At 60.2% G+C, this 13,214-nt stretch overlaps 1 protein-coding gene across 1 annotated transcript in view; it reads right to left on the bottom strand.

Moving 5' to 3' along the window:
- The window catches only part of RALGDS (ral guanine nucleotide dissociation stimulator), a 31,737-nt gene that overhangs the window by 10,146 nt on the left and 8,377 nt on the right, over positions 1-13,214 (bottom strand). The window contains 5 exon segments of the mRNA XM_011931426.1: positions 473-891; positions 1,155-1,348; positions 2,123-2,218; positions 2,755-2,948; positions 4,810-4,920. Of these exon segments, the coding sequence (XP_011786816.1) occupies positions 473-891; positions 1,155-1,348; positions 2,123-2,218; positions 2,755-2,948; positions 4,810-4,920 (1,014 nt within the window).

Raw genomic sequence — 13,214 nt, 5'->3', positions numbered from 1 at the left:
CACCTCCCTACCCCCGCCATCCCCATGGCATGCCTCAGTCTGCTCCCCATCCAGACGCACATCTGCTGTGGGCGCTACAACTAGGGGCTTTGTCCAGTGTCTGCCATGGGCTCTGGGACACACCAAATGCCTAATGAGTGCTGAGGCTGGTGCGCCTCCTGAACAGATGGGGGTGACCCATGGGTGCACCTTGGTGAGCACCCTCCACTCCCACAGGCCAGGCCTACTGAGCTTCCCGTCTGTTCCATCTGGAATTTGAACAGTCACTCTGGAGGACGGGGGTGACCCCATCTCTACTGTCCGGAGGGAAACTGAGGACTTGGGGTTCAGAAACTGGCCCTGGTTACTTGGTGTGTAACAGTAGAGCTGGGATTTGACCAGAACATCAGCTCTGGACCAGGGAATGGTAGGTATGGGGCAGCAGATGCCAGACGGCAGGCCCACCCCTGCCCTGCCAAGCTGAGCCGCTCACCGCATCCATCAGTGTAAACTGCTCTGCCACCAAGTCGGGAGGGAACACCAAGAGGTGAGGCTTCTCCTCACTCAGCCCATTCTCTGCAACCACAGGTGAAGGCCAGGAAGGCTCTAATGATGGAACTGGCACTGGAGCTGGCTCCAGCTCTAGAGTTTGGGAGGCAGCTGGATCCTGTTCTGGAGGTGGTGCTGGAGCTGGCTCTAGTTCCAGAGCTGGCGCTGGAGCCGGTTCTAGTTCCACAGCTGGCTCTGGAGCCTGCTGGAGCTTCGGAGCTGGTGCTGGAGCAACCTCTAGCTCTGAACCTGCAGCTGGTGTTGGAGCTGACGCTGGGGCTGGCACTGGGCTGGGTGCTCGAGCTGGTGTTAGAGCTAGCTCTAGCTCTGGAGTTGGTTTTAGGGCTGGCACTGGTGACAGAGCTGTAAAAGGAAAAAAGTTCAAAAACATGCCAGCCCTTCCTGTGCCTTTTCAAAGACAGAACAGCCCCGGGTTCCAGGGTTCCAGAGCAGCCGCTCCCCTCAAACCCACACCAGGCTGCCCTCCCACCTGTGGTCCCTGCTTGTGTGGTCTGAGGCTCATCTATGCCCCCGGCCCAGCACCAGACCCTGGAGCTGCCGCCTCGTGTGGCCCAGCACTGACCCCTCCTCATTCAACCTCTGGCACCCACCCCAGTCCTCCTCACCCTCAGGCTCTGCCTCAATGGGTTCTGCGTGCTCCAGCTGGGCCAGGAGAAGGTGGGCACGGCGCTCCAGGTCTGAGCCTGGCATGTTGAGCTGCACATAGGCCACCAGCTGCTTGAGGCAGGGAAAGTCCGGGGGTTGACAGAAATCCTCCGAGTACTGGTCCAGCCAGGTGCCCAGGATGGAGGAGATGGCACTGGGGACAGGTGGGTGGGCATCAGAGTCAGAGGCCTGGGCTCCCCTTCCCCATGGCCCTCCCATGGCTCCCCTGAGCTAGGCTGGGCTCCTGTGCTGGCCCCTGTCCCTCCAGAGGCCCCCCCAGCCCAAGCCTCAGCCCCCTTGGCTGTCCAGGCAAAAAACCAAGGAGGCCCCTGGACATGGGCACCACCTCTCCCCTCCTCCAGGGAAGCCCCGCCCACGCCTCTGCATGTCTCCTGGCCCCTCTCCTCGCTGGACCTTGAACTCAACGAGGGCTCTGTCCTCCTGCCTGGCATCTGCAGGTCCCTGGCGCCGCCTCAACTTGTAGTTCGGTGCTGGTGAGCTGCCTTCTCTCTGAGACCTGTGTGGGTCTCATCTTCCCACTGATCCCCTTCTCCCAGAGAGAGGGGTGCAGCCTGCCCGCTAAGCACTCATTGAGGGGCGAGGCAATGTGAGAGCAGAGGCTCACCCTACTTCCTGCCCTGGGCCCCCAGATCAGGGCACACTGAGCCACGCCCAGCTGGGCTGAGGCTATGGTAGGATGGGTTCCTGCTGGCAGCTGCTCTGAGCCCCGGCCATCCCAGGACCCCTCCACAGCTCTCGCTCTTATTTCCTCCTGCAGGCGAAGCCCCCAGACCCCAGCGCTCCAGCAGGAACCGCAAGAGGTGTGGGAGCCACGGTTCTGCCCAGCCGGCCCCGGCCCCAGCCCCATGTACTCTCCCACTGTTTGCTGGAGACAGGGTCCCTTCCTCTTGGCTCAAAGCTCACTCACTTTTTAAGTTGGTCCTGGGGTCCGCCATCCTCGTCGGAATAGGGGAGGACGCAGCCGTATCTAGAGGAGGCCGTGAGGGCGTCACATCTACCGTACCTGCTTACGATGCCTTGTGTTACTGACTCTCCGACTAGAACGGAGGCCCAGGAGGGCAGGGATTTTTTTTTTTTTTTTGCTTTTTCTCATCAAATTACATTAAATGCCTAGAAAAGGGCCAGCACACAGTAGGCGCTTCATATACATTTGTTCAATGAATGAGCCCCAACCAGCTCCTTCCCAGCTAGCTGAGCGCCCCTTGGACCCCTCCACCAGCCCCCGGGTACAATCTGGAATGTCCTTGACAAGTGGGAAAACTTTGTTCAAGGCCACATACAAGTGAGGCTTGGGGGACAGGAAACTCATAAATACGAGCACCGCAGCCCATTCCCTAGGGCCGGGTGGTGGGGAAGCACTTTCTACCCCTCATCCCACCCGGGCCTGACGACAACCCCATGAGGTCCTCTTGGCACCCGGTTTTTCTTTCATATAAGCAAAGCAAGGCTCAGAGAAGTGAACCAGCATTGCCAAGACCGACAGCCGGGCGGGGGTGAGGGGGCTCTGTGCACCCGATGCTGTGAAGGGTGCGTGCTCACCTTTTAAACAGCAGGTCCAGGACCTGTTGGGTGGTGGTGAAGGCTCTGTAGGTACACAGGAAGATGGTGACATAGGAGAGGTCGCTGCCCTGGAAGGCGGGCACCAGGTGCTCCACCAGCTTCTCCAGCGTGCCAGCCTTCACGGTCCGCACCTTGCAAGTCTCATAAAGGTTCAGGGCCGACTCATTCTCATACTGGGGTGGGACAGAGGAAGGACAGTCAGTGGCAGCACATGAATCTCCTGGAGCTCAGATGGAACCCTGAGCCCTCAGTGGCTTGTGGCAAGAGGCAGGACTGAATGTCTCTAGCAGAAAAAGGTTATCAGTTTTAAAAGTAGAATTTCAGGCTAGGTGTGGTGGCTCACACCAGTAATCCCAGCACTTTGGGAGGCCAAGGTGGGAGCATCGCTTAAAGCCAGGAGTTCGAGACCAGCCTGGGCAACAAAGTGAAATCCCATCTCTACAAAAAATTGTTTACAAAACTTAAAAATTAGCCAGGGCCAGGCATGGTGGCTTACGCCTGTTGTCCCAGCATTTTGGGAGGCTGAGGTGGGCAAATCACTTGAGTCCAGGAGTTTGAGACCAGCCTGGGCAACATGGCAAAACCCCATCTCTACAAAAAATACAAAATTAGCCAGGTGTGGTGGCGCACGCCTGTAGTCCCAGCTACCTGGGGAGCTGAGTAGGGAGGATCGCTTGAGCCCAGGAGGTCAAGGCTGCTGTGAGATATGATCATACCACTGCCTGGGTGACAGAGTGAGACCCTGTCTCTAAAAGAGTGAAAAAAATTTAAAGTAGAATTTGAGGTGTGGGAATGATTTAAATACTAACACCTTCAGGTCAGTCAGTTGTTAGCTGAGTAATGGTAGCTGCCCTGTGGGAAAAGCATCACCTGAGAGTTCTAACAAAACATCTCCATTCTAGGCCTGGCGCAGTGGCTCATGTCTGTAATCCCAGCACTTTGGGAGGCCGAGGCAGGGGGATCACGAGGTCAGGAGATCGAGACCACCCTGGCTAACACGGTGAAACCCCGTCTCTACTAAAAATACAAAAAATTAGCCGGACGAGGTGGCGGGCGCCTGTCGTCCCAGCTACTCGGGAGGCTGAGGTGGGAGAATGGCGTAAACCCGGGAGGAGGAGCTTGCAGTGAGCTGAGATCGCACCACTGCACTCCAGCCTGGGCGACAGAATGAGATTCTATCTCAACAACAACAACAAAAGGTATCCCCATTCTAGAGATGAGGAAACAGAGGCTCACCCAGGAGCTGGGAGGGACTGGTCCGTTAGGACACGCAGCATCTTCCCTGTGGCACTGATGCGTTTTGTTTTGAGACAGTCACCCAGGCTACAGCGCAGTGGCGTGATCTCAGCTCACTGCAACCTCAGCCCTGGGCTCAAGCAATTCTACGTGTCAGTCTCCCAAGTAGCTGGGATTATAGGCGCACACGACCACGCCTGGCTAATTTTTGTATTTTTAGTAGAGATGGGGGTTTCACCATGGTGGGCCAGGCTGGTCTCGAACCCCTGACCTTTAGGTGATCCTCCTGCCTCGGCCTCCCAAAATGCTGGGATTACAGGCGTGAGCCACTGTGCCTGGCTCCTGCAGCACTGTTGAAGTGGCCCCACAGCCATGAGGAGCTGAACTGCAGCAGTGGCCCCCAGCCTCCCTTCTGGAATATTACGCAGCTGAGTCAGGCACCGGCTCTCAACCCGGAGGAACCCCAGGGATGTGTTCTGGGAGACGGCAATTTGCAGAGACCCAACAGCCTGAAACCCTGTTCTTCTTGGGTGAAGACAGCCCCACTACTCCAGACGGTGTGCACGTCTGGGAGAAGGCATGGAGGATGGCGAGGCTGATGGCTGCACACCCGGAAAAGGGAGGTCAAACGTGAAAACTTGCTGCAGAAAACCTGATCAAGCCTGGGCTGGACAGTGGGGGTCGGGAAGGGAGTGAGGGCCGTTTCCTTTGGGATCAGAACTGTGGGGCCCTCAAGGAGCAAAGCCCTGGGAGGGATCCCCAGCTGAGCCTCCTAGTGGAGACCCAGAGCGCACTCACCCCGAGCCAGCGCTGGCCCTTGTTGGCTCCATGGTGCAGCTGCACCTTGCGCAGGGAGATGGAGTAGATGACTCCGTTGATCAGCTCCTCACCGATCTCCTGCGTGGAGCTCTGTGAAGACAACGCCCAGCAGCAGGGCGTGGGGACATCAGGGGCCTGCCTGGCCACTGTGCAGGGGACAGACCTGTGCAACCTGTTCCCCAGACAGGGCACAGACTGGTGGCTGCACAGACCTATAGCCCGGGGTGGAATGAGATCACAGCTCGAGGGCCTGGGTTTAACATCGGCACAGAGGGCCACTGTCCCGGCATTCCACTTCCCCAACCTGGCTAGCCACGACCTGGGACATGGTCATGATGGGTTCACCAGGCTTCCGATCCCCTAGTAACTGGCTCCTGTTCCTGCCCAGGACGGACCCACCCTCAAGTCATCCCCCTCCATAGTGGGGACTGTTATTCAGCCATTTCACAGATGGGTAAATGGAGACTGAGAGAGGAACAACTGGTCCAAGGTCACGCTGCCTCGGGTAAGCGGTGAGGCAGGGATCCCAGGGCTCTGACACGGCTGACTGCATCCAGGCGGCTATGCCCCAAGAGAAGGTCCCCCCACCTCCCCAGGGCCAGAGGCCCATGGGCGTCCTCACACTCACCCCTCCTCTGCCCAGCCTGGCAGGCCCTGGCTGACCCAGCAGGAGTGGGCAGCTCCTCCAGGCCCAGCTCTGAGGTGCCAGCAGCCCGGATCTGGGCAGGTGTGGGGCACCCCCGACGGCCACATCCCAGCCACTTCCTTCCCCTCTGCTCATTCATGCCCTCGTGCCTGCTTGGGCAATGGGATTTCCCAGTTCCCTGACCGTCATCACGTGAGGGGACGGGCATGAGAGGTGACGGTGCCAGTATCCAGGCAGATGCTGGGGTTCCACAGAGCCCTAAACCACAGGCCTGGGCTGGAACAGGAAGGGGGCATCTGGCTCCAGGCAGTAAAGAAAGGCCCTTGTCTTAGGAGACAGACTCCCCCGACCTGGCAGGCTGGCCTAGGTCACTTAGCCACCATTACCCCTTGCCTCACAGCCCCCTCTGCCACTTGCTCTGTCCAGGGATGGAATGAGCTTGCAGCAGGTAGAGGAGCCGGGGTCGGGGGTAGGGTAAGGACACCAACCTCAGAGGTTAGGAAGGAGGTGGGAGGTACTGGCCTGGCCCAGGGTCATTAACCGCACAGTCAATGCCCCAACCCAGGTGGGAGTGGAGCTCAGAGAAGGCCTGGTGGACAGTGCTGACTCGGGCCCTTCCCTCGACCCCGGCAGGAGTCAGGCAGACTGTCCAGCACGCGGTGGACGGGACCCCGGCCTCCTGCCTCCTGCGTACCCTCGGAGGCCCTGCCCCGGGAGGCCCAGGAGCCATCCTGGAAGTCCACTTCCTCTGACCCGAGGTCACCCCCCGACTCTGGGCTTTATATAACAGGAAAGCTGTGGGCACCACGCTGGGCTCCTGACCGCCACCGCCTCTGGACAGACAGCCAGCCCCATTTCTTGGAAGTTAGCAGGGAACCCACAGGCACACTCACACCCACACCCCACAGACAGCCCCGCCAGGGGAGGTCCGGCCCTTCCACTGACAGGAAAACAGAGACGTACGCTCACCCCCTTTCCTGACTCACACGTCTGTCCCCTGCCCAGAAAATTGTTCCTTTGAAAAGAAAAGCATTAGGAGTTACAGTGACCAGCGCCCCCAACCACCCTGGCCTCCTCAGGGGTCCCAGACTGCCTCCTGTGAAGGCTGTTGGCTCAGCTGGGAGTCTCTCTCTGCCCCAGCGATTTTAGCCACATCTGGACCAGCCGGGAGGCAGACAGTATCCTGAGTGCCCAAGTCACCGGCAGTGGCTCTGAGGTCTCGTGCAGGACAAGCCCGCCACAGGGGACTAAACGTGAACCCTGGGGCAGCCCAGCACAGCACCCAGGTCCTGGCTGAGCACCATCAGTGCCTGCCGGACAGAGGTGTCCCCAGGCAGGCCAATCCCCAGGAGGGGCTGAAGCCAGGTGGCCTCGGCCATCCCTGAGCAGGTCTAGATAGTGGCTCCTCCGTGAGCTGGCGGGCCAGCAGCTGGCCCAGCCCTGCCTGGTGTCATATGATCCCTGCACCCTTCCCCCACCCCCCGGGGGCCCTCTTCTGCCGGCCGCGATGCTGAGAGCCACACATGCTTGGGGTGAGGGAGCTGCCACCCTGTCACACGGTCGGGGAGACGCTCTAGCCCTTGTGGAGCTAGTCTGTCTTCTCTGGTCCCTTCCCGTCACAGCAGCAGTGGGCATGGAACCGACCATAGAGCTACATGGAGCACAGGGGCCGTTTAAACCGCCTGCTCAGATGGTGGAGGTGCAGGCTCCAGAGCAAGCTGCCCTGGGGTCTGGGAACAAAGTGGCAGAGTAGGGCCTCTACCCCTTGCGCTGAGCCCCCCTCACAGGACAGAGAAAGCAAGCCAACAGCCCTGGTGGCTGCCCCGGGACCCTCTGGAGCAAGAAAGGTAGGGTTCCAGCACCCACAGGCCACCCTAGGTCACTCTGTTAGCAGACACCCCATCTGGGTAGCGCTTGGGCCCCAGGGCCCTCTGGCAGGGCTGGGAGCTCAGAGGCGGAGGAGCAGAAACAGCCTAGTGAACAGCTGATGCAGACAAAATGCTTCTCCCCGAGGGCAGGCGCCCAGGCAGCCGCTATGAGCTGACTGCTAGGAGAAAAGAACACCACATGCTTGGCTATGTACTCAGGGGACACTCCTGTCCCACCCCCAGCAGGCGTGCTGATGTCCCCGGGCTCTGGGACCCAGTCGGCAGCTGTGCCTGTAAACACACTGCCCGGTCTTCTAACGTTTGGGTCAGTGCAGTGAGGGTGGCATGGGGTCCCTGGTGAGCAGGGGCCCCCACACCCCAATGTCCCCAGGGACACAGCCCAGAGCCCTGAAGATGAGGAGGGGAAACAGGGCCTGGTGGCGTCTGGTTGAGCGTGTCACCTGATCAGCCTTCTCAGAGTGACAGGCCAGCAGGATGCCATGTCCCTGGCTGACAGAGGGAGGAAGCCACAGGCCAAACCCAGATTCCCTTTGGGTAGAACAGTGAGGGTCTTGAGGAGCCCCACGGGGCCTGCCCTAGCCCTGCCATCTCCCCGCCCAGGCCAACGGCACCTCCTCCCAGCATGAGCCCTCTGGTGACTGGCACTGGGACCTGACGGCGGAATGGTACCGGATGACACCTGATACCACATCCTCTACGGGGCCGGCGATGGACGCTGGGCGGTAAAAACCTGAGGGAACCTTGTCTGAGGCCTGCCGAAGGCTCGGGGACCTAGCCGAGGGACATTGTAAAGACAGGCTGAGTCACCCTGAAACCCAGTGGGTGGGAGCAGCTTTCTGACTTGAGCTTTGCGCTCCCATACAGAAGCCAAACACGAAACGCATCAGACAAGGCTGCTCACTCTCTACAGAGCCCAGGCTCCGGGGACAGTGCGGGGCCCCTGCTGCTGTGCACCCTCTCCGTTCTACAGAGGTGGGGACCCAGGCCCGAGGAGGGGAGCCGGTGGGGCGTGTGCTGGCTGAAGTGAGAGCCCAGGACTTCTCAAGACCACGAGCCCCACCAAGGGAGGTGGAATGCAAGGACAGTGTGTCCGTGACCCTCCTGCCCTCGGGCCTGCCCTCCAGCTCGGGGTGGGTGGACCCAACCCTGATCCCCAGGGCATGGACAAGGCCCCAGGATGACAGGAGACCAGCCCTGGGTGTTGATGGGCCACGTTCCTTCCTGATCCCGAGCACGGCAACCCAGAGAGGTGGCCTCAGACCGGGACGACACGAGGCGCCTGCCCACCAGGATGCTCCCTGGCCTCGGAAAGTGGAGGCTGGGAACCAGCTTGTGCTGAGCCCCCCAAAGGCCGGCCCATCTCTCCAGAAACCCTCCCTGCCGGCCTGTGCCGTGCTACCCACTGATGGGAAAATCGTGCCTCAAGCAGGAGAAGGGAGACCCAGACCTCCAGGTCAGTCACAAGCCTCGGGCATCCAGGGTCCCTGTCCACACTCAGCCCCTGACAGTCAGGCGAACACAGGGCCAGGCCCGGGAGGGGCATGGCTGGTGGCAGCTGAGGAGGAAGGTGGGCTGGTCCCAAGGGGACGCAGGGCAGGGCCAGCTGAAGGTCCAGCCCCAACTTTAACCAGCCACAGTGCCCAGCACGTGCAGGCACTTCCTGGGTGCAAGGCTCTTTGGACACCCATTTAACCCTCCTAACGCCCTGCCTGATGGATAAGGAAACAGCCCGGCAGGAACTCGCCCAGATCGGGAGCCAGGAAGTGGCAGCCAGAATGTGGATTTGAACCCTGGCCTGTTGGGATCCACCCAGGCCTGGTGCTGCCTCTGCCACAGTCTCAAGCTTGGAGCAGAGTCCAACTCCTTGTGGCACAGATGTGGAGGAGGGGCCAGAGACAGGAGGGATTTCCTCAGGTCACACAGTAAGTTCGCAGGGGAGTGTGGCAGGGCCAGCTTTCCAGCACCTGCAACTCTGAGAGGTCTGTGGACATGCCCTGGGCAAAAGGCCTGCAAGACACCAGGCTAGGGAAGTGCCATGCTGAAGGTGCCAGGTGATGCACCCCAGGAGCCCAGGGCACTTGGAAGGCTCAGGCCACTCCCCTGGCACCTAATCAGAAAACCTCATTGTGGCAGCTGCCACCTATCCACTGTGCCAAGTGCTGTGCTGGCTACTCCTCAGACCTGTTTCACTCGAGGGTGCTCACCAGAACCCTAAGAGGAGAGCTGGCATCACGTCCATTTCATAGATGAGGAAACTGAGACTCAGGAGCACGTCTACAGCTGCCAGGGGACTGAGCGGGCATCCCAGCATAGTTCTCTTCTCTCCAGAGCCCAGGCTCCCTGCCTCTCGGTTGAGACGGATAAAAGTCTCCAGGAATGACTGCAGGGGAGGCTGCCAAAGCATGCAAGCTTCCCCCACGGAGGAAGACGCCAAAACCCTCCAACGCAGGTGTCCTGCCCTGCCTGCCAAGCCACCGTTGGGCTGTCATCCCCCTGCCTCCCCGGCCCGTGGGCAGGCAAGGTGTGCGGAACTGGAAGAACTGGGTCTGCTCAAAGTTCAGTTTGTCCTGCGTGAGGCTGCAGGCTTCAGTGTCTGCCCCTCGACAATCAAATGGGGACCATGGCTCTGCTGGTGCTGCGTATCTGTGAACACAGCGATTCTGGGCCTGCAAGGCTGGAAGTCCAACCCTGGGACTGGGTGGCCACAGCAGGGTGGTACCATGCCATGGGAGTCACCTGGGTGGCCAACCGGCAGCCCCTGGAAACCAGTCCTCGACTGCCTGGGCGCAGCTTCCTGAAACCGCTCCACTGGCTCTTTCCGAGCCTGCCTGCAGAGGGCCAGTGACAAATCTCCCCGCTCTTTTTCTCACTGGCAACGCAGACAGGGCCTGCCAATGCCCAACTTCCAGGTTAAGAATCAGACCCCGGCCCTGCCAACAAGCAGCTGAACATCTCCCAGGGCCATTCCTGAGCTTCCTGGGAAACAGGCCAGCATGCCTGAGCATCCCCCACCTGGAGAAGAAACAAAGGCCCAGGACCAGCCAGCCTGGTCGCCCTCTTCTCCTGGGGGACCCTCCCGAGGAGCAGAGCAAGAGGGGGAACCTGAGGGTCCTGGGGGCTGCCCCTTCGGAGTCACCTAGGAAGCTCTCCTGGAAGACCACAGTCTGCACACACGCACGCAGGGACACACAGCCACACAGGGACAGGCTCCTTGCCTCGGGTCTTCAGTGTCAAAGTGCTCATGAGCCCTGGCGATTAAACCAAAGACCTGCACACAGTGCGATCAAGAGATCAAACAGTGGGAAGACGTGGGAGGCTGAAGGGAGAATACAGAGAGGCCCTCTCCACTCCAGCCCACCTACAAGTGCCCTCAGGCCTTGGCTCAGAATCCTGCCCCTACCACTGACCAGCTGGGTCACTCTGCACAATCTAATTAGCCTCTGTTGCCTCAGTGACTTTATCCGTCAAATGGGTTCTTACCAGTCTCGACCCCAAAAGGAGGTGATGCAAATTACTTAGCTCAGAACCTCCCCCAAACCTGCTGGCTCCTATTAGCTGTCATTTTAAACCTGCGGGGTCCAGTTCTGGGCTTGCTTCCTCCGGGGGGGCTAGCTCTCCCCAGCATCCTGTGGCCCAAAGCACTTTTGCCTTCCTCTGAGCCATAAGCTTCCCTACTGCTCGGGGCATCTGGGCTGCCTGGGCCTTCTCCGATTCCTGACGGCTCCTGCACACAGTGGGTGCCACAGAGAACATAGCCCATGCTCAAATCCCGGCTGCGGCCCTTGTTGGCTGCATGGCGGTTTAGGTCAGAGACTTCCCTTCTCTGACCCCCTAGCTTCCTAGAAGGTGGTGTTGGCACCTACTCTGTAGGGTTGGTCTAAGGCAGATGAAGTGAGGGGGTCGCCCACAACCTGCACTTTTTGCCAGGCCAAAGCAACAGCCTGTCCAGAGATGGTGGCACCAACCAGGTCACCTCCAGAAAGCAAGAACTGTGCAGGCCAAGCTGGGTCGGTGGTGGCTTGGCTTAGAATGGAGGAGATAAGCGGAAGCCCAGACGTGAGGACATCTGGCAGCCCAGAGGGAAGCACCGGGTGGAAGCTAGGTAGGGAAACGGGTGTGGGGGAAGGCAGAAACTGTCTGGTGGTTTCCAGAGGACAGGGACCAAGTGCGCAGCGTCAGCTCTGGCAGGCGACACAGCCACCAGGAAACCAGCCCCAGGATAGGGGGTGCTGGCAGGAGGGACAGGGACTTCCCCGCCCCCTCCCTCGGGCCCTTGGTAAATGGTCATTGTGTTCAGTTTCCGGCAGTGGCCTCCTCTCCTGCCAGGATTCTGGTTTTCCTGACCCAGCCAGAAGTTTCCCCTTTGATTTTTAAATAGCAGCCACAGGCTGGATCTCAGAGCTGAGGCTGGGTGAGGAGGGCCAGGGCCAGAGAGGGAAGGCAAGACCCCAGGCAGGGGTGGGGCTCAGCTCTGCCTCTCCCTTAGTTCCTCAGGGACCGAGAGAGCGAACCTGCACGGCCCCTGTGAGCGCTCAGCCAGACCCTCCCAGCACACAAAGGCCGAGCTGCTGCCAGAGGTAATGAAAGCCAGATGAGCACTGGGCTGCTGTCAGCCTCCCACTCCCACCCCCACCCTCCCAGGGGTCCCTCTCCAGCCGCCAATGAGGACCAGAGCGCTGGGTAGATGAGGGTTGAGAGAACACGTCTGGTCCGGCCATCTGCCAAGCTCAGGAGGAAAGGGTCTGTCAGGCGTGGGGTGTTCCCCCACCAAGACCTCTTCCCAACACCAGGCGGAGAAACAAGCCTCATCCAGGCCCTGTCTAGGTACCAGGACACCAAGAGGCACGAGACTCGGGCTAACAATTGCCAGCAGTCACAACACGCCACAGTCTAAAGCCATGAAGGGACTGGAGATGCGCCAAGGCGACACGATGCAGCACGGGGACTCAGGAGGTTCACTGTGAGGCTGCAGCCCAGCCAGAGCTCTGATGGGCCCTGAGCCCCCTGATCCAGGGATGGCCTCTGTGCAGACCCTGTGCCCAGGCAGAGCAGGGCAAGGGGGGCGTCTCTGGATTCCACCCCCTCTGCTGTGCAGTCAGGTGGGAGACAGATAGCACCACCCAGAGACCCAGGGCACACGAGAAACAAGCCCCAGCCCTCACCTAGTCACCCTCCCATTCATCCATCACAGGTACACCACTCCCTTCTCTGAATCCCACCCAGTGCTTACAGATTCAGGGTGTTGGCACTCTTTCCAGTTAAGCAGAAACAAGTCTCGCCCGCTCTCTGGGCCTGGGCCACCCTCCGCCCCTCACCACTAGGACATCTGGCCCCACGTGTTGGAGGCCTGCTGCTCCACCTCATCCCCCGACCCTCCCCGCAAACCCGCCCCGCTCTGAGCAGCCCCGATGTCCCTGGTCACCAGATCCACATCTCCCCCAAGTAGGGTCTGTCTGGAAGGCCCCTATGGTCTCATCACCTCTGAGGATTCTAGGAGTCGGCCCTCGCGACCACTTGTTCCACACCTGCATCGGAAAGGCTACCGACGTGGTGCAGGCCCTGGGTGGGCAACTGGGTGAAATAAGGCATAGGCCACCGATGTAAACAGTGACAATGCCGCAGGAAAAGGTCCACCTGGGTTGCGGGGGCTCGGTGACAGCAGGCCCTGGGACAGTATTGAGGGGGGCAAAATCCCAGCCGTGGTCCCTACTGTTGGACGGGGCGGGGCGGCAGCCCCCTGGCCCACCCTGCTGGCTGATTTCTGCAGAAGGCCCCGACCCCCACCTAAGGAGGAGGGAGAAGGGAGGCGGCCCGCTGGGATCGCCCGGCCCCGTCCAGGGCTCGCCCCG

This window comes from Colobus angolensis, unplaced genomic scaffold (assembly GCF_000951035.1).
Source record: "Colobus angolensis palliatus isolate OR3802 unplaced genomic scaffold, Cang.pa_1.0 Scaffold9, whole genome shotgun sequence".
Lineage (NCBI taxonomy): Eukaryota > Metazoa > Chordata > Mammalia > Primates > Cercopithecidae > Colobus > Colobus angolensis.
Note: the sequence above shows the minus strand (reverse complement) of the source record. Positions and strands in the feature narration are given on the sequence as shown.